We start from the raw sequence: 22,900 nt of genomic DNA on the forward strand, positions 1-22,900 counted from the left end.
TATGTTCTACTAATACTGAAAGTTCTGTTTTTAATTGGCTAAAACATCAATTAGTGAACAAGATTTGTTCTTTAATTGGCAAAAGAATAACTAGAACTACAATTAGAATGAAAATCGTTTTTCCTCTTTTCTGTATGTACATATTTTAGGCATGGTTTCTTCATTAATCTTCGTGTTTTTGTGCCTTTGTGCAGTTTGAAGTGATTTAATTGGAAAGAATGAAGGTGTGTCCGAGTGTATAAAGTGAGAAATTTGCTTAGATTATATTCTTGCTAAAAAAATTTTCTATATTTTTAAATGTCTCAAAGTTAGTTTAACTTTACTTGCTTGTTTAGACAATTTTCTTTTTTAAAAGAACTCATTGGAAATTGAAAAAAAAAATACTAAACACCGCTCTCTGTTGGAATAATTGAAGAGAAAGTTTATATCACAAAGTTATATGAATTCCTGCAGTTTAGTATACAGTAAAAAAGGCATATTTAATGAAACTTTTAATATAGAGATAAAAGATAAAGCTTAACGCTTTGTATTTACTAAAATAACTCTTAAAATGTTTTTCTAATACTCAAAGTTCTATTCTTTAATTGGCAATAGAATGGCTAGAACTACAACCAGAACGAAAATCGCCATTTTTTTTCTTTTTCTGTTTATAGATATTTTAACCATGGCTTCTTTATTCATCTATGTGTTTGATGGCTTACGGCAAGGGTGTTATAATATGAAAGAATGAAGATTTGTGAGTATATTAGAAAGAGATTTGCTTAGATTCTATTATTATGAAAATGTTCTTTTTCAAAAGAACTTATTGGAAATTGCAAAAAATATACTTTACGCTTCTCTCTGTTGAAATAATCGAAGGGAAAGTTGTTGTGAAAGGCTAGATGTATTTCTGCAGTATTATAGTTCCATTGCAAGTTTTAAAGGGCATATTTAATGAGCCTTACAATATAGAGGAAACGGATTAAGCTAAAAGCTCTGCATCTACCAAAATGATGCATAAAATTTTATACTAATGCTTAAAGTTGCGCACGTTACTGTTCAGTTTTAAATTATCGTAATACTCTTGAATTATTAAAAATAATTGTCTCCCACGTTTTTTAATGGAAAATAAATAATTATAATTTAGCTCAACATTTTACATTTTGTTAAGGATTTTAATTCGTAAATGCTGTTAATATTATGTGTCAGTATTATAATGTTTGAAAAAAACGAAGTAGGTGAGTTACAATATTAGCCATTACTTGAATAAAAACCTTATTCGCTTCAAACCTGTACGAACTGAAAATAACAATCGACATGTTTCAAGCGCTCAAAAATAGGCGCCCATTTTCAAGACTTGCCAGACATGATTCAAAAACTTTCCAATTATTATATTTTTGAAGTGAATGAGGTTTGTAATCAAGCAATATCTTACCGTTGCAGTTCCTTGGAATTATTTATTTTATATTCTATCATTGTTTAAAAAACTTGATTAAAAATGAAAGAATTATAAAAATGTTTGTATTATGATTTTCTGATATATTGCAGCATTTTAATAATTCGTTTTTAAATGTATGTAAAAAGAAAAAAAAACAATGTATGGTTATTCAAAAATATAGTCCGTTCAATAGTTATAACATTCCACACACAATGACAAGTAAAATTTTTTAATAAATAAACCTTGAAAATTCACGCATTTAACGCTGCAACTAAGCAATTATATCTCCTGTACTAGTGTGAAAAAAGAAAGGTTAAGCAAAACAATGAAAAAATACCTTTTCTAAACACTTCTAACTGAAAAAGAAAAAGAATTGATTTGTTTTTAAGGTTAACTTCACAAGCGGATTTTTATTTTTATATAAATAAAAATAAAAATGTGTCTTATCCTACAGCACTTACTAAAACAGAAATCCTCTACTAACCTACCTTCAAGCTATCTAGTAAAAATAATAATTGAATGTTTGCTTCAATATATTTATTTACAATTCTCTGTCCTTTTTAAACATCATTAAAAGGATGATACGAATAACCATATAATCTGCTAATTACATTTTTTGATTAAATAACAATGCATGAATTTGTTTATTAATTCTTTAATGCGCGAAGGAATAATAGATGTCAGTTAACAGATTATAATTAAAGCTACTTATACTTTCTTTTCAAACTAAATAAGGATTAAAAGATACGGATTTTTTAAACTAAACACTATTCATGCTTACGTTATAGTTAAGAATTTCGTAACTATCTCGACAAAGTTACGATTACGTATGGTAATCGATAAATGATATTAAAGAAATAGTCAAATAGTTATTGAAATAGTTAGAAATTGAAAAAAGGTATTAGTCTTGCATATTAAACATATTCCCCATATTTATTATTATCCAATAAAAACTTTATTATTTCGAAGTTATAAGAGGATTTTGTTATCATCTTTACCATCAATTCGGAGCTTTACTATGAAGATTATTCGAGATATGATGAGTTATTGCTCGGCAGATCGTATTTCATGAACTGCGATAATGCATTCACGATCCTACAACGAATTCTTTGATGCTGATGCAAATTTGATGGGTCGGCTGTTTGCGTCAGAAAGGATTCTGCAAAATGACAATTTGTATTGCAGTATGAATGCTCTCTAACTATTGAAGTTGCTTGTTTGCAATAAACAAGTATTTCAAATTATAAAGAAGCGGAAAGCTTTTAGAATAACTGAGATATTGGCCTTCTTTATGTTAGAACTTCAAGATTTTCTTAATGAGAATAAAGGAGCAAATATCATGAATATTAAAACCGTAATATTAAACTAATGTTGTTGCTTATGTATGCAAATTTTTTGAGCTAAAATAAGTTTGCATAATATTTTATTTTAGTGTTAGTAAATTTATATATAATATTATATAAATAATGTAAATTCACATTTTATAAATTTTATATATACAAAAATTTAAAAATTAAATTTTATTTGTTTTTTGAAAATAATAGTTAATAATATCATGTAAGAAAGTTGGATAAGTAGGATGTATTTTTATACAGAGATGTTGAAACTGAAAACTGTGGAAACACTTTCCACAAAAATCATTATTCTTTACAAATATTAATTTTGATTATACCCCATAATTGCTTACGCTTTTCAAAAATTCCTCAAATGGGATTAAAAATATTTACTTTTAACTGAAATTCATTGTTTTCCGAAATTTCAGAATTCTTATTCAGCGTATTCTATAATCGTTGACCTTAATATATTTATTAGAATACTCTTAAGAAATTTAGCAAAAAGAAATAAAATAAAACAATTTAGAAGTAAAAAATTTAAAGAGAAAGAAAAAAACAGAAACGTTTTAAAGACCTGATAAAGCACAACCGAGAAAGAAGCGATTAAAAAATTAAAGCCTGTTTATTAGAACTCAGAAGAAATGAAAGACAATAAGGACATACCTTAGTTTCTCTTGGTAACTAAATTGGTTTTCTTGTTTTACTCTCGTTTTCCTCAATAATGATACGTCAGATTTAATCTTATACTTTTATTTTAATTTTATGGTTTTCAATTAATTTGCCATCCTCAATCTCTTTTTTTAGCATCTATCTTTAAAAATGTATGTTAAGGGGTGTTATTACGGAACAATGAGAAACTGCAAACAATTTCTGTTTGAACTTTGCGAACAACTTAAATTTGATAAATATATACTTCGAATTTTACTGATTATTTTTATAAAATTTTAGAAATATAATTGAATTTGTTCATTTAAAAAAAATTATTCTACGACGTTTTCCAATCAATTTATTAAATATATAATAAGTAAAATTGTCTTGCATTAGTGAACATTCGTTAATCTTGATATTTAGATTTAACTAATAAATACAGTAACTAATTAACTAATAAAAACTTTCAGTACGATTTTCTCAAAATAGTCCTTAATTTACGATTATATATTATATTAAAGTATTTACAAATTATTTCACTGGATTTAAATTTTAAGGAGCCTTTAGAACTAATCTTCTTCTCGTCGTAATTTTAAATGAAAAAAAAACACTTTCATTCTACAAAGTTAATAGATTTATTGAATAAATTATAAATAAAATTATTTTGCATTCGTAAAACATTTGTTAATCTTTTGAGATTTAAATACATAAATAGAGTACTTTCAATACGATTTACTTAAAATAGTTTTTAATTTATAATTTTATAATATATTAAAATATTTACAAATTTTAAAGAGCGTTTACAACTTAACTCGATCTTTTCTAAACATGAACTTTTCTATTGAAATTAATGTTTATTCCATTTTACGAACGTCAAAAAATAAATACATCTTTTCGTATTTATAAAAATATTTAATTTAATATGAATTAGTTCTAAATTTCTACCATCATTAAGCAGCTAAAAGTATCACTAAATCTAAAATTTTCCGTTTCACATACTAAGCGTTTACCTGCAAGTCGTCTAAAAATGCTTGTTAGGCATAATTGTTGTTAATTACCAATCCCCTTTTAAAAGTCGCAGAAAGAAGTATATTCTTTTATTGGTTGTTTCAGCATACCTAAAGTACATTTTAATAGCTTTTAAATTTCCATCAACGCCGAAACAGTGAGGGAAGTATTCAGAATATTTTATTTTTTGCCATGGTTTCTTATTTTACACTAATAGGGGACTTTAGGAAATGCAATACTTAAAAAGAAAGAATAGCAGCTTGTTAAAAGTTAACAGAAACGGAGCTTAATTAACGGTCGGAGATTTATGGGGGCTCTTAATCATTTCAACGAGTATGTTAGAGCTATATTGCAAACATCGGTGGGAGGGAAGCAGTTGATGAATTACTTCGAATATCTCTACTTAGGAGAACTACAATTCGTCATACTTTGACCCCATATATAAACAAAACCTATGTTTGGAATGACCTTAAAAATTAAACATGAATATAACCTGTCGCAACCAACTTTTAAAGCATACGTTTATCTTTGAAATTGAGTTGATTAATTAAAAAGATAGAGTAATGTAAAATGAAGTGATTTTCTTTAAGATTTTAACATTGTTTCTATCGATTAATTTTTAAACATTTAATCATGAAAATTTACACTTAATTATGAACGCCGGCAATTTATTTAATGATGAAATTTAATATTACTTAAGAGCTAAGACCGTGTAGATTTTGATCCTATGGTGAAATGATTGTTAGTTGTTGATACTAAAACGCCAAGAATTTATTTAACGATGGAATTTAATATTACTTCAAAGCTAAGACCGTGTTAATTGTGATTTTGTATTGAAGTGATTGTTAGTTATTTTTGTGACTAAAGAGTATAATACAACTTATTGAATAAGTAAGTTTAAAATTATTTTATAACTAGGATCATGTAAATTATGATTTTATGTGGAAATAATTGTTATTTGTAGTTGCTACTGAAACTCCAATAAGAATTTATTTAATGAATAAATTTAATGTTGCTTTAAAACTGAGACCGTGTTAATTATGATCTTATGTTGAAGTGATTATTAGCTATTGTTAGTACTGAAAATCCAATAAGAATTTTTTAAGGGATGAATTTAATATTACTTTAAAACTAAAACCGTGTTAAATATGATCTCATGTTAAAATGATTGTTAGTTATTGTTACGACTGAAACTCCAATAAGAATTTATTTAAGGGATGAATTTAATATTACTTTAAAACTAAAACCGTGCTAATTATGATCTCATGTTAAAATGATTGTTAGTTATTGTTGGTACTGAAACTCTCAGAAAAAATTATTTAATGACTAAAATTAATATTACTTTATAACTGAAACCGTGTTAAAATGATCTTATGTTGAAGTGATTCTTAGTTGTTTTTATTTCTAAAAAGCTAAGAAAACCTTATTTAAACCAGAATTACTGGTAAAATGGATTTTACAGATGATGCACCCAAAGTGCTGTTACTGTAAATCGTAATTTGATCCGGATTTTTTGACAGTGTAGGTGCTGCTCCCAACATATGACAGGCAGCTTTGTCTTGGAAGTAAAAATTTATTTTACCATTATTTACTTAGTTTTCTTAAATGACAGAATAATATAATTGCAAAAGAAGCATCAAAAATATCTAGAAAAATATTTGAAAACTTAACTCTAAAAATATAATTTTGTACAAGTTTCTGAATGCAATTTCTTTCAAATAGAATTCGAAGCATTATAAAATGCTTATGCAATAAGGTGGCAATCTTCTACTCAACGAACTTCATTAAAATACAGCAAAGTCATGCTCGTAAGTCTCGAAGCCAAGTAATATATGCTTTATTTTCTACTATACCTTCCATGGATATGGGTAGTCATTGGGTTAAAAGTCGTAAAATACAATTTTATTTCCAACTGCTGTTCAGCCCCACGAAGAAATGTTAAGAAGGTTTAGAGAATTTTTATGTCTTGCCGCTTTTTCAAGAATGTTTTAGGAGAAACTATTTTTATTTACTTTTGCAAGTTTGCAAAACAAAACGTTTTCGGTTGTATAAAACATCAAATTTTGCAAACTTATACTATTTTTAGGAGCTTATCAAGACTCTCTTCAATTCCTATTTTGCTTTTATATGTTTTTGGATTATGGATGTTTAAAGAATGAGGCGCTACACGAAGAATTACATTTGTATTTAAATTATATTCTGGTAAAAATTTCCGTTGCTTTATATTGTTCTTTTCTTTTTAACACGCTACGGCGGAGTGCAAATCAATGTTACACATTCTGTTATAAGGGTTTTTTTTTCTTAAAAAATTCAATATTAATGTGCAGGGCTCAAAATGAAAAAGTAAACAATCTGAATAACTTGTGTTTTTAATGATCGCATTTTTACGTTCTACGACTCAATCCTAATCGTTTGAGGGCTACTCATTAAAATACAATCTGCATACTTAAAATATAATCTGCAGTAATTTATTAGCATATTTAAGGTTATTAAATATGCTAATAAATTACTGCAGATTATATTTTAAGTTACGAAATCAGACACAAAAACGTGTTTTCTTGAATAAACCATCGAAATAGGGAGGGGGTAGTCACAATGTACAAAATGTGATCCATAGTCTGAACAAGAAAGAGGTTTAAAGTTTGGTACCTTAACCCCATAACGATCGGTTAATTTTCAAGAAAACGGTAATAAAAGTGTCTATTTTTTTACTTTTATATTTGTATTACGTATTTGATTAGTGCTGCAACTAGTTTAAAATAAACTATCTAAAATTACCTTAAAATTATCCTGGTACTGCCATCTGGTGTGTAAAATGAAAAATAAAATGTTTTCTGGGCAAAAGAAATGAATTAGTTTTATTCTTATTGGCGCGTTACTATTAAACACTCCAGCCCTTCAATATCACGGGAGCGAGAAATAGAGGGCGAAACCCCACCCCGTCATTTTCACGGGAGCGAGAAGGAAGGGGTCAACGCTAATTTTTCTTTTTGCATATTTCGCCATATCTCGAAAGATTTTTAAGCGAATCTAAGGAAAATTCATAATTATGAAATTCGTTTGTCTTTGTATAATTCAGCGCAAAAAATAATTTTGAGTAAATATTTATTAATTTTCATTATTTTATTTAAGACTAGTCGAAAAATATTTTAAATTGGAAGGTATACTAATTTTTTCATTACTTAAAAGAATGTAATTTTTAATGCAAAACGCAAACTTATAGCTCAGTCATTCAAATAGCTTCTAGGTTATTAAATTTGAAAAAGTCGTACATTAAACATTTGATTTCTTATCTTAAAATATCGCCGGCACTAATTAATTAGTATATGTAAGTAAGGCCCTCGAGTAATTAAGACTGAATCTTAATATGTGAAAGTCCGCAATGTAGGGTGTTCACTTTTTTATTTTGAGCATTGTACTTTAAAATTTATTGAGTTTTTTACTCCAATGCTTTATTTATTATCGCATCCTACTTGGACAAATATTTAAAAGAAGCGACTTTTTCGAAATTCGACTTCTTAAGTATTCAATTATTCTGACTCAACTATCCGACCGCTTTCACTCACGTTTTTTATTTTGCCATTTAAAATTGTATACTTTAAAATTTTGTAAAACGGTATGTACCTTACAATTTAAGATTTTTTTCACTGTTATCAAACTAAATAATCAAACAATAAACATATACTGAAAGTTACATTTTACATAAAATTATATTCAAATAAACGAATTTTATAATTATGTGCAAAATTTTTTCAATTATCTTAAAATTTCTCGAGATATGATGAAATAAGTAAAAAGTAAATTTAACATTAAGGGGTCCAAGCTTTGGGACGCTCTCTTGACCTAACTATTAGGATCATATTTCTCTGAGTGTGGCTAACCCCTACATATTGATGGTTACAAATCCGAATCCATCAAAAAAAAAAGACTTTGACCTTCTTCATGTTAGAACTTCAAGATTGTCGTAATAAGAATACAGGATCAAATATCATGAATATTAAAACCATAATATTCATTCATAACTAATTTTTTTGCTTATGAATGAATGCTAATTTTTTGAACTAAAATAAGTTTGTATAATATTTTATTTTAGTGTTAGTAAATTCATATGTAATATTATATAAGCAAAATCTGAAAAATATGGTCCCAATAATTTGGTTAGTACTATCTATGTTGCCAGCCATGTACAAAATGCTGGAATTCAATAGAATCCCGATAAAGTACTTCATACTAATTGTACTGAAAAGGTATAATTCATAATTTACTGATTCATTGTTTAGTATTCTCTAGAATACCTAAACAATGTGTGAAATGTTTAATCATTTGATACTTTGCCAGCTAGTCTTTTGTATTTTATTACTTGTAACATATATAGCTAGATTTTCTTTACATTATAAAACAAGAATTTTCTTTTAATAAATTATTCTATATAGTCCTAAGGTTTTTGCTTAAATAGAATGCTTGAAGATTTGTTTCATATTTCATTGAAATATTTATCTATACACTTTTGAATATTTTATATAACAAGAATTTTCTTTTAATAAATTATTCTATAATAGTCCTAAGTTTTTTGCTTAAATAGAATCCCTGAAGATTTGTTTTATATTTCATTAAAATATTTATTTATACACTTTTGAATATTTTATATAATCAAATTGCTGAAATAAAATTCTCGAATTCATATTTCATTGAATAAATATGTCATTCAAATATTTATTTATTTTCCCTTAAATGTTTTAAATAGTTCTATTGCTGATATAGAATCCTATAAGATCTGTTTCATATTTCAATGGATATATATATATATATATCCCAGAAATATTTCAATTCAACAAAAAGCCATTCGTCATGCTCACTTTTCGCAATCTATTCCAAAAAAGATTTAAATTCAATACGGCACCAGAAATACTGAAAATGTTAACTTCATTTACTGTTACTGTTCCAGCTTTATGATTTTGAGACTACAAATCTCTAAAAATATGGAAATATATTTCAGCTTATGTTTACAAAAAATCGTCCCAATCTCAGTATCCATCGAATTCTTTTACATATCGAAGAATATTCAGCTTTCTGGATTACTATATACGGAATATTTTCGATGTTTCAGATTTACAATTTTGTTGATTTAAATGCAAAGAAGCGATTGTGTTAAACTTGCAAACGGAAAAAATAGATGTATAAATAATAATAATGTTTAAGTTTAATTTGCCTTTTCTTCATTTCTTGAATCAAGTTTTATATTTAAATTCTTATATGCTGTTTCACTGTAAACAGTATACTGTATCATAAAACTATTATTAGTTATAAGTACTAGTGCTTATTTTAGTGTGTGAGTTTATATATTATATTTTTAGTATAATAATAAGAGGATTAATTTAGCGTTTTTTAGTATAAGAATATGGACGTTTATTTATTGTGTATTTGAGTATTATAGCCAGTGTTAATAATTCTTAACTTCTGATTTAAATTCTTATACACTATCTAATGTATTTTCAACGGGAAACTTTTTTATTAAGCATAAATTGTAACAGAAAACTAATATTATAATTATTAAAGCTAGGGTATATTTTTAAATGAGGGTTTATTTAATATTTTGTAAAATTGTATATTATAATTGTATATAATGTATATTTTGTATGAGTATTATATAAATAATCCCCAGAAACAGAAGCGATACGATATTACTTTATTAAAAAACTTAATTGACTTCAAAAAGTCAGTATGTTTCAAGCGCTCAAAAATAGACGCCCATTCTTAAGACTCCCATTCTTAAGCCAGTCTTGAATGAAACGAAACAAAAGTAATTAGAAATACCCATTTATTAATATTTTCCATTTTCACTGGCAACTTTATGTTCTATATTTTTTTCAAATCACTTTAGTTTCTTCTCATTCACGTCTGACAAGTCTTGAGAATGGGCTCCTATTTCCGAGTGCTTGAAACGTGCCGACTTTTATTTCCGTCTGCATATGTCAATGAAGATTTTTTAATCAAGGCTTACTGATATTTATCATTTATTTTATTGTTATTTAATATTCATTTATTGTTTACTTTAATATTAGATTTAGTTTATTTTCTCGGTGTTATGCTTTTCTCAATAAATGCATCTCTATAATTCCATCCTTATCCTAATTATATAAAATAAATACATAATCTATCGAAGTAATATCAGATTATATGTTTTGAATTTTAAAAGTAAAATGAGTTGAAAAGTGATTACGGGTAAATTGCTAACGACTTCTTCATTTATCTATCTGAGATGCTATATTTCGTTGCAAAACGAGCATTTACAAATCGCACAGAAGTTAGTTCAATTTAATTTAATTGTCTGCCAAATCACTTCAAAACACCCAAAATTCAGAAAAATTGGCTTCAGCATGATAAAAGTCTCTCAAAATTGTGTGCGCTCTTTGTACCATAGGAATTCAATACAAAAGGAGACAAAAGAAGTTTTCTTTTCGCATAAAATGAAAAAAAAATTGATATAAATAGAAGCATTTTTTCATTTCTAAATTATTTATGATGCATATTAAGCATAATTACTTGTTGCAAATTCTAGAAGAGTGAAATTAATGATAAAAATTGCCCCAAAATTATTATGTGTTATTTTGAACTCTTAAACTGTCTAGTTCTGAAACAGCGAAATTTCAAATTCGAATTCGAATGCCAAACCAATAAAAATTACTTCTCTTAACTATTCAAAATACCAAAATTACAGTTGCACTATTGTTTCTAACACAGTTTAAATTAGTTTAATGAATTATATACTGTATTACTTTCATGCGAGTCTTTGAATAATAGGATGTATTTGAATATGCAATTTTATTTTGATAACAGAAACTTGCATTTTTAATTTTTCTTGAGCTATTGTGTTTAAAATTGGTTTCAAGTCTATTATTTTCCATAACAATGAAAATATATATAAAATAACTGTTGCTAATTTTTATTTTGTTACTAGAAATGACTTTGCAATTAGACGTTCGTCTTAAGAGTTATAATCAGTGTTTTTAACGCATTAAAATTTATACTTTTAGTTAAGCCTTGAGTTTTTTTTAACTCAAGGCTAATGATAATGTCAAGGCATTGTTATAATGTTTTCTCAAAAAATAAAGGTCAACTTATTCTACTAACAACAGTATTTCCTTAGGTGAAATAGACCTCGGTGGTGTCCGGTATTTTACTTCGTCTTTAATTTAATTTTATTCTACAGCAAGAAAACTTAGCTAAAAAATTGTGTAGGTAATTATAGATTCATTCGCAGAAATTTATAAGAAAATAATAATATCTGCTATTGTTTTGCCTATAAAGATTATTCGTATAATAAACTCCATTTACGTTTAAACACACTACGAAAAATTCCGGATTAAATTATGGAACCTGCACTAAATTAAAATACCGGCACACGGGGTGCCAATACTTTTTACCGTAAAATTCTCTTTTACCAGAACATGTTACGGAATAAAAAATCTGATGTACCGTAATTTTTACAGTAATAATTATCTTAAAATCACAGATTCACTTTAATTAAGTAAATATTTCTGTAAAAATTGCAGTATAATATTTTTATGGGTAAAATGGATTTTACGGATGAGGCACCCAGATTGCCGGTAGTTTATACCGTAATTTGATCTGGATTTTTTTTACAGTGTACTGCCGCAATTTAAATAAAGGAATATCGATTTCTTACCTGTAACAGTCTAACATCCAATAAAGTAAATAAATATTTAAATATTAAATTTTTTAAATTTTTAATCTTTGTTACAATTGTAAGTAAATCTAATTTATTACATTGGTTGCTTGCCCATATTAAATCTATAGTTCAAGTTGAACTTTTATGTAAGAATTCGTCAGATATTTTTATAAAGCGTGAAATGCAAAAAAATGGTAACATTAGCCCTGCTGTATCAGTAAATAATCCTAAAAAATAAGTCAAAAACTGTATATGAGCAATTCTACAAATAAACACCAATTAGGCGGCCAAAAAAATGGGGGGGCGTGCTATTTCTACATGAATTTTCTTTTTTTTTACACACTAAAAAAGCAAGAAAAAATCGTGAACATGAAATATTTTCTTTGTGACATACTTTAAAAGACAAAACACCAATTTTAACTGTGCCATTTATTCAGATAAAACGATTTTTACATAAATATAATATTATTATAATGTCTCTCTAAAATGTATTTATAGAGATTTCATACTATAAGATTATATTTTAGTATAAAAAACAAATAAAAAAATTTAATCAAAGTTCGTAATTTGAAAATATCGGGAAAAATTTAAAATTGGCATTTTGTCATTCAAAGTATGTCACAAAGAAAAAATTTCATGTTCACGATTTTTTCTTGCTTTTTTAGGGTGCAAAAGAGAAGAAAATTTATGTAGAAATTGCGTGCCCCCACCACCAAAAAATATTTTTTTGATGTTTATTTGTATAATTGCTCATATCAACTTAAAAGAGGTCTTGGGGAGTATTATCTTTTCTTTGAAATAATAATTCAAAGAAATTTAGTTAATCATTGTTTACCATTTCTATTCATGCAGAAATAAAGCTACCGCTTTAACAGAAATAAAGCTTAATAAGAAATAACACGTTTCTTGCCTTGCTCTCACATTACAACTAACTCCCTAATTTGTACACAACAAGGCTTCTAACTTTCCGTGTTACCCCCCAAATCTTCCCTACGTGATGGAACTCCCTAAGTAAAAACCGGAATCTTTATGAAAAAAATGAAATGAACCTGATAAAGAGTAAAGGAGAAGAATTCTGATAAAACTCTTCCAAATAATGGTAACCGATGGTGTCAGCGATATCTAAAGAATAACAAAATATATATTTTTCGATTCGAAAGGCTTTTATCAACATCTTTTCACTCCAGCTTTTAGCTCGCTCTTGCCGACTTCTGATTATCCCGTTCTAGAGGCGACCCTAAAGGTTGTTTTCTCCTTTTCTGGAAGGATAGTACATAGTAAAATATTCCGATATATCGGAAAATGCTTGTGGAACATTCGTCTTGGGCTTTCTAGGAGAGAGAATATGACTGACCGAGTATATCCAAGGATTATATATCTATACCCAACCACACATCCATACACATGCGTGCAATTTTATATTTTGCTTTTTATTTCTTGCCGTTGACACGCCTATGCATCATAAAGTCTGTTAGTTATTTCGTTAGAGGGAAAAAATGGCGCAAAGCGGGTATTTGTTATTCTGTTATACTTAAGATATGTCTTTCTCCTTTCTAAAAGCATCAATGAAGCGCTGTGTTAGTGGCAGGTTTGAAAATGACGTATGGTAGGACATAAAAGTATGAGCCATTTCTTGCGCTGTTTAATATTACAGTCGGTGAAGTAGTGGTTAATATGATGGAGAGAGATTAAAAAGAGTTACTTTTATTTTAGTACCTACTTTTTGGTATCATAAATGATATCATTGAATCTTTTATGTCGTAAAATTCTACGTTTATTTAGACCCGTGCAAACTTTAATTCAACGTAATTAATATTCTGTTTTTTAACAGTTTCTGTTATGAATTATATTTTATTAACTTTCCATAATAAATGTATTCTCTTTTTGTTTGAATTTTATATATGGATTAATATTTATGTGTTGAACTATGTTTACTTTAAGTCTAGATAACTAAATTTAAATCAGTGCTTCTAAAACTAATCATTCTACTCATAGACTGCACATTAAAAAAAATTTTGTGTTTCCTTTATTTATATCGTACAAAGTAGTGGTAAAAATTCTTTTAAATTTTTAATGAGATAAAATTTGAAGTTTGCAATCTTTAAAGAGGTTGAAAGTGTTAAGGTAAGTCAGTCAGTTAGATCAATATTTAGTTAATTAGTAACCTATATGAACTCGCGATTCAACGCGCTCTATATTGTTACCCTTGAACGCGAACCAAGACTACCGGAGTATACGTTTTTCTATAAAATACGATTGATAAGAATTGCTTTTTGAGTTGTTAAGCACTTTTTGGATTCTAAAAATAACTTGCAAAAAATATTATTATTAAATACCATATACTTGAAATTTGAAATTTTAACTAAATTTATAAAATTATAGTGACACTCTTACTGAATAACCAATGTTTATATGCACACTGAATAAAACTATACAAATTGAAGTTAATGCTTACATGTAAAATTTAATCACCTCATTCATGTTTTTCTAAGGGAATCAAGGGAGAAAAATTGCAGGATTATATATGATTGACATAAAGGGGACCTTCAATGAACCTACTGTGGTTTTCTAAAAGTTTCTAAAAATGGTGAATGGTTTGCTTAATGATAATGATCCCTTGCACGTGTTTGAAGATTAAGAATATTTTGTTTTCATGTATAAAAGACTGGTGTTGTAGCAAAATTATATAAATTTTGTTCTTATTCTATATTTTGTTCATATCATACTCATTTTGTTAATATCTCTTGCCTTTTTTTGTATGGTCCAACAGAGATTGATAAAATAAAACTGATACAATCGTAAAAATGCAGAATATGTTGCTTCATTTTTATAATTTGTTTTTCTTTCGCAGGCTCTGATGCAAAGCTGACCAGCTGTTCACTGTATAAATGGGGTTGCTTCGGCGAAACCCCTCTGCAACATCCTCCTCATTGACCCTTCCCATCACATGTTTGGTGCTTCTTATATCTGTCTTGTACACTCGAATAAAGGTTGTGAAAAGTGAGCAGACGCTGGATTTTACCAAAACAGAATACAATGCAACGGTACTTGAAAATGCAGTAGGCAAAACCTATGTTATCCCTACAGAGAAGATGGGTATCTTTATATCTGACCCATCGCTTCTTGTTAGATATAAAATAGTCTCTGGAGATCCGGCCAAGATGTTTAAAGCGGAGTCAAGAACTGTTGGAGATTTCTGTTTTTTATCTTTGAGGACAAGAACAGAAGAACAGGCTATATTAAATAGAGAATATCAAGATTACTATGCCATTGGTGTTAGAGCTATGGTAACTTCGTTATATAGAAGATCTGTAAAGTTAAAGGCCCATACAACAGTTCATGTTCACATCTTGGATACGAATGATCTCAATCCATTCTTTGACAAGTCCGAATATCACACGACCGTCCCCGAGGACTATCCGCTACACAAAAATCTTCTTAGAGTAACAGCCACAGATCCAGATGTTGGAGTCAATGGTGATATATACTACAGCTTAAAGGAACCATCTCTTCAATTTGCTATCCACCCTACTGGAGGATTTTTGACATTAACTCGCCCTCTTGACTATCAGGTTGAATCTTTGCATAAATTTACGGTAGTAGCTGAAGACCGAGGTCCTAAATTTCGAGTTGCTGGCACAATGTCGTTTTTGAGTACCGCTACAGTGCAAATTAAAGTAACACCTGTAAATCTTCATGCACCCGAGATTCAGGTAAAACAGTTACCTGCCATTCTAGAACATAGCGATCCTGATATATATGCTATTGTTCGAGTGATTGATCCTGATAAAGGAATTCATGGCGAAATTGATGGTTTGGGAATTGTTAAAGGTGATCCCGATGGTTATTTTAAAGTTTTAACCGGAAAGAAACCTCATGAATTTGAAATTGGAGTTGCTGATCCAAGTCGTGAGTTAGCTGCTGGCAGTTATTCTTTAGTGTTGCAGGCAACAGACCGAGGAACTCCTCCTAAATCAACAACAAAAACAGTAAGTACATTTCTCTTTCACAACTATTTACCTTATAGTCCAATCAGTTAAAATTTAAGTATACTTATCATTCTAAAAAATAAAGTTTAGATATGTACTAAACATTTTTAATAAATAATATTAATATTATGCTAATTTATATTTACTTTAATTAGACACTAATCTAATATAAGAAAAATAATTCAAAATTTCTGCTAAATTATTATTCCTCCAAATTGCTTACACCTGTTCTTAAAAATAATTTTTTTTCTCATAAAATTATTGAGAATTGCAAAAGCCTTAACTAATTTAAAAAATACATAATGCATTTTAAAATTTTCGAAAATAGTATTTAAAAAATTATGCTATATTCAAAAGTAATGTAAGTTTTTTAAAGGTTGATTTTAAAATTCCTTCAAAATACGTAATAAAAACTGACTTTTTATTGGTTTAATTCCATATTTTTAATAGTAGTTTTAATAAATAAAAATGGAATAATTATAAACATATTTTAGAAGAATACAGTAAAAGTTTTCTAATCCTTTCAATACATTATTCTTATTCATATATTTTAAAGCAGTTACATTAATATGACAAAATCTTCTATATACTAGTTTTATGTTTTTCTCATGTCTAGCTGCCGCTAGACAGTGAGGGAATTAGTCACACACATGTTTTTCTTACATATTATATAATGAAGTTCATTTGCTTGGTTATCAGGTAGCCCATGCAAAATATATTATTTTTCTACTCTGGATACTGTTAATAATAATAACCATTTTTAAACTTTTCCAAACTATCTGCAATATCCATATTAGCTCCACCTGCAAGATTTTATCTCATGCTTGGTGCAAAAAATGCATTTTTAAAGTAATTTTGACATATGCTATATACTTTACCATGGAAAGCAACGTTCTCAATGTCAAAAATTTCAAGTTTTGTATTTTTATCTCCAATCAATACATGTCCCTTACAAAAACGTAAGGTGTTTTTGAGGTTGTTTTGAGGTGGCGTGGTTGATTTGAGGATTATATGAAGTTGACTTCCGAAACAACCTTAAAAGATATACTCCTAAGGTGTATAATCAATGCGTATGAAGTTATTGAGGTTGCTTAACACTTGAAGTTGAAATCTACTTTAAAGCAACCAACTTAGACAGGTTATTTTTGAGATGTACTACAGGCTATTTTTTCTACACTTCAAGCAAATACGTATATTTGAGGTGTAAATAATTTCAAGTGCATTTTTTACATCTGTCAACCTCAAAAGCGTCTTATTTATTTGTGAGGGATGTCAATGCCACAGGCTTGTAATTCGAAAATAAGTTCCTTTCTTTACAAAAATTAGAAACTCACTAACCATTTTTTTAATTCCATTTCTTTCGTGAGTTCGCAATAATAAAACCTCATAATAATTAACTTCAAAAAAGTAAAAAGCAACTTATTTTTTGAAATGAATTTTCTTATTTTATTCAATCATTCCTAAATTATTTTTAAACAATTTTAGGTTCATCTCAAAATATCCGAAGCAACTTTCCCCGTTCCAAAATTCAGCCAATCTGACTACGACGTTGAAATTGAAGAAGTTTCGCCCATCGGTTTTCCACTAGTTAGACTAGTAGCTACTGTTGAGAAAGGCAAGAATCCATTGTTTTACACCATTGAAATTGGCAACGATGAAGGCATGTTTGCTGTTGACCAGAAAACAGGTGTTCTGCGAACATCCAAAGTTCTAGATAGAGAGAGAAGAGCCTACTATTCCCTGACTGTTAGTGCAGTGGACAGTGGCCGCAGGAGTGGTTCTCACCTTCGTAAAGGCACTGCTATTGTAAATATTAGAATATTAGACAATAATGACAATGATCCAATGTTCAATACTTCGTCGATGGTCGTCGTATTTGATGAGAATCGTTCCCAAAACAGTGTTGTTTGTACAGTGCATGCTACAGATGCTGATGCAGGAGACAATGGTTATGTTACGTACAGCTTAGCTAATTTGCATCCCGTTCCATTCAATATCGATCACTTTACTGGAGAGGTTAGTGAATATGATTATAGCATAATATTTTATAGATAAGTATATTAATATATTAGTGAATTCTGTAGATAAGTGTACTAATTGTATAGCAATTTATTTAATCATATTATCATATAATCAGGAGTTTTGTAAAAGTTGCATCAAAAGTTAATAATTGATATTAGTAAGCCTTCCTAAAAAGTAATAGTATTTTAAAAATATGTATTCGTTCTTTAAACATTACATAGAAATGGTTTATTATTTAATAATAATGAAAAGATCACTAATTTTTTAATATATTAATTAAACACAATTCAGTAGTTAAAGATGATTCTTTAACTGAATTGAGACAAGTATTTTACAGCCATGTAAGTTTTTTTCTAATTTATATTAAATTATCATTAATTAAAAAATACGGGAAAATATATTTCAAGTTTAGATTTCAATTTCTTTACTCCTTTTAAATTTAAAATTTCTTTTATTTTTAAACTTCAAAATTTCTTTTTATTTTTACAAGCACTTCCTTATTATTTTTCCTACCATTTTGTGTATTGTTAATGCAGATCAGCTATGTTTATGAATTATTCGTTAATCTTATTAACTCATTATTAGCCAAATGCAGTGTGTTTTGTAAAAGCCGCCCTTAATATCTAAGTACCTTTAGAATCCTTACCAGAAGTAAAAAGCAAAAAGTATACACATTGGGAATCTCTAATTATTATTTCAGCGAAGAAAGAAAAACGTTATTGTTGCCCGATAAATCAAACTTAAAGAAGATAGTTGTACAGAATATCAAAACTTGTTTGATTGCTAATTGAAAGTTGAAGTTAATCATTTTTCAACTCTTCTCTGCTTCCCCCCTTAATCAAATGAGTATTCGCAAAACCACTCGCTCAACTGCCATCCGATGACCCAGGAGCCTCGATAAACCTAGGCAAAGTTGCCAAAATGATTCCGTCTGATTCCTATATATATCGCGTTTTCTTTTCACTTTATATTAATGTGCAACCCCCCCCCCCAATGTGTATTAGGCTTTTTNTCGTTTTCTTCTCACTTTATATTAATTTGCGACCCCCCCTAGTGTGTATTATGCTTTTTCTTCTATATGTTTCGTTTTCTTCTCACTTTATATTAATTTGCGACCCCCCTAGTGTGTATTATGCTTTTTCTTCTATATGTTTCGTTTTCTTCTCACTTTATATTAATTTGCGACCCCCCTAGTGTGTATTATGCTTTTTCTTCTATATGTTTCGTTTTCTTCTCACTTTATATTAATTTGCGACCCCCCCTAGTGTGTATTATGCTTTTTCTTCTATATGTTTCGTTTTCTTCTCACTTTATATTAATTTGCAGCCCCCCCCTTGTGTGTATTATGCTTTTTCTTCTATATGTTTCGTTTTCTTCTCACTTTATATTAATTTGCGACCCCCCCCCAAACATGTATTATGCTTTTCTTCAATTTGATAAGAATTATAGGCAGTTTTTACAGAACTCCTTATATTAAATAATCTGTTCTTTTTACCATATTATTTTATTATCTCGTCTAACTTACGTCCACAAATTTTCCACTTAGGTTCTGGAGGCATTATATATTCTCGTACTTCCTCTCAGAGAGTTATAAATTCTGTTTTCTAAATATATTTAAGTTACGTTTGATTTTGTTCGCTTACCGTAGGGGCTTTTCGAATTTTTTTTTTCTCCAAAATTTTACTACCATGTTATACAAGCGTCAGTCAATCTTCCAAAATGTACTCCCTTAGGGTGATTCCACCCTTCCTACAAATATGTTTCATTTCGGGACGTACTTTATGGTAAGAAAGAGTTGACATTTGTGAACCGCATCCACAGAAACTAAATAGTTACAAATGTGTTTTTCCCTTGCAGAATAACATTTTATACTCAAAGAGGTTAGGAAGTAAAAGTTGTATGTAATACTGTATGGAATTTTTAAAAACGGCAATGTTCATATTTGAAGGAAATGTAAATAACCGGACTTCGTTTTTATTGGTGATAGTATTTTAAAGCAATTTTCATATTTTATTTTTTAAGTAATTGTGCTTAAGATTTTCGTTTAGATTAACGTTTCTGATCCGTAAATTATGAGAGTATAACAATTCTTCATTTTTCTGAAACTACTTTTAATGCTCTCATTTCTTAATTTTATTTTACTGATATTGTTATACATTATATATATATATATAGCATAATAAATAAATACAAAAAACACGAAGTAAAAAAAAAAAACAATAAGTTTTATTTTTTGCGCATAAGCTGCAAGTAAATAGAACTCATAAAATAAGTTCAAAATGTAGAGAAAATAATGGAAAAATTACAGAACAATGAAAGGGGAAAAAATAAAAGAAAAATAATAAGAAGAAAAAACAAGAAACCGGAAAAAAAATGACGAAAATTTCAAAAAATCAGGAAATTTTTTCCGAATTTTTTAAAATTTTTGTCCTTTTCTTTTAGGATTTTTTTCCGGTTTCTTGTTATTTTAATAACAAATGTGGCCCTTTTAGAACTATTTCTGCATTTGTTTTGTATTAGTGAACTTAATTTACTCTTGCTTAAAATTTATTTTAACTTTATTAAAATATACCGGCTCTAATTGAAACTTTAAAAAATATTATCAGCTAATGTAAAGTTTTGATGAAATAAATCAATATATTTAAGAAGAACGTTTAACCTTTGACGCAGATGGGACACCGGTGTGCCTTGCATATATTTTTTTCTGAAGATCTAATTATAAGCAAAATTAAATATATATATTTTTAATTATAAAAAAACAGTCTAATAATTGCTAAAAAAATCTGTTAGATAATCGTAATTATATTTGTTCTAAAATATAAATTCCAAAACGGTAATTTAAATTTTTTTCCCATTCATATTCAAACATTTATAAATAATTAATTTTGTTAATAAATGAAATTTCAATGATTAATAACTATTTCTCTTAGACATAACTGGAAATTTGACAAATGATTGTTTGCAAGATTTTACATTTAACGCAGAAAAACACACCACCAGTGTTTCAGGCTGTATTTCATAACCATAAATAATTAAACTGCTAAATATAATATTTTTCACTTATTTTGAACTAAATTAATGCAAAATAATGGAAAAAGTATGAAAAATATGTTTAATAAAATTTCCGTGTCAAAGGCTTAAGCTCTTGCCTCTCTCGTTTGAAGAAAATTTCAATAGAAGCTCGTAAAAATTGTTTTAAGTAAAAAATTGTATAAATTATTGCAGCGCGTTTGCATTCTTTTTTTAAACAAGTTTTAAATTATGCATAAAAAATATCTATTTTTACAGATCAGAACAACAGAAGTATTGGACTATGAAACGATGCGAAGAGATTATTTATTAAGAGTCAGAGCATCCGACTGGGGTTCGCCTTACAGACGACAAGCAGAAATGACAGTCCAAGTCAAATTGCAAGATATTAATGATCACAGACCCCTTTTTGAACGAGTGGATTGTGTTGGTCAGGTTTTAGATAGTGTTCCTCTTGATACTCCTATTATTACTCTCTCAGCTCTCGATTTTGATGCTGGAAGTACAGTGAGATACTTAATGGTTCCTGTTGATGACGATCCTTGTTTTGGATTGAATGAAGACAAGGGTTAGTTCGTTTTTATTCTGTATTATAATCAATATAATATAAGGGTTGTGAATAAATGTGATAGAGATACAGTAACGAGAGCAGCTTTACCATTAAGGGTTATAAAGAAAAGTAGAAGGTGTGAATTATAATTATAAATGTAAGAAGGATGCAAACAGGCCAGAATAACATGATATAGTACGATATTTAATGGCAGAAAGTACTTGCAACATTCTTTAATTCTTGCGAAACGAAGTGCTGCATTAGTGTGGTTTTTCGAATCTTTTTCTGCAAAAAATAAATAAATAAAAACCACAGCATAAGCGCCTTACGTTTGAAGCAAAGCTATAATTTTAAACTATATATGCTATTTTGCCGTGGAGAATTATCTGGGCTTTAGAATGGTCAAGTAACTTAAATAATTTAAAAGTTATTAAAACTTTTTTGGAAAATCGCCAATTTGGCGACATTTTTCTACCTGGATAAAAATTATCAAAATCAATGCTTTGTTCTTTTTTTTGTTGCAAATTTTTATGAGTTCAGATGAGGCAGCACCGTAGTAAGTTTTTAAATATTAAAAAAATTAGACCACAAACACTTTTACATTTTCTCAAAACTCTAGCTTTTCGCCATATTTACGTTTTGCTCAATTTTCAAAATAAACACAGAGGATTCTAACTAAAGATAGGCTAAACTTAACTGTACAGGCATGAGTAACTGTTACAAACTCACTTCAGTTATGAAAACAGCATATTATTCCCAAAAACAGCTTCCTTTCATGAGACTAAAGAGTCTTCAAAAAACAGCCTTTAAGTTCGAGTCGTAAATATTCAATTGCCTCTAATCATTTCATCAAGAGCAGCGGTGTTATCGTTACGTTTGGTTGCCATGAGTTATTAGAGATCCGATATTGATATATGCCCTTAACAAAAACTTAAAATCCATTTCGTCACAGCCGTTTGCCTTTTACAGTGATTTCGCCCAAAACAGAAACATTTGGCGATAAATGTCCACATCACGTTAACCTTCTACCGCTAAAAATTCTACTCCTGCGCATTATTCTGCTCTGAATGCATCCATCAGTACGGCATAGTTTAACTCATAATTTTGAAGGTAGGCGTTCCTGCAATACTTCCTAGAAGATAGAAGGTCTAAACACGGGTTACCATAAACGAGAAACTTGATCTTTTAGTTGTTCAAACGTAATAACATCTT

General features: G+C 28.4%; 1 protein-coding gene across 6 annotated transcripts in view; it reads left to right on the forward strand.

The window, feature by feature from the left end:
* Window positions 1–22,900, forward strand: part of LOC107448983 (FAT atypical cadherin kugelei) — a 638,818-nt gene that overhangs the window by 248,589 nt on the left and 367,329 nt on the right. For all 6 annotated transcript variants that reach the window (XM_043040626.2, XM_043040631.2, XM_071187808.1 and 3 more), the window contains 3 exons: window positions 14,949–16,086; window positions 17,572–18,102; window positions 21,397–21,706. In XM_043040626.2, coding sequence (XP_042896560.1) covers window positions 14,986–16,086; window positions 17,572–18,102; window positions 21,397–21,706 — 1,942 coding nt within the window. In that variant the 5' untranslated portion in view covers window positions 14,949–14,985. The remainder of the gene's footprint in view (window positions 1–14,948; window positions 16,087–17,571; window positions 18,103–21,396; window positions 21,707–22,900) is intronic.

Source organism: Parasteatoda tepidariorum, chromosome X1 (assembly GCF_043381705.1).
Source record: "Parasteatoda tepidariorum isolate YZ-2023 chromosome X1, CAS_Ptep_4.0, whole genome shotgun sequence".
NCBI lineage: Eukaryota > Metazoa > Arthropoda > Arachnida > Araneae > Theridiidae > Parasteatoda > Parasteatoda tepidariorum.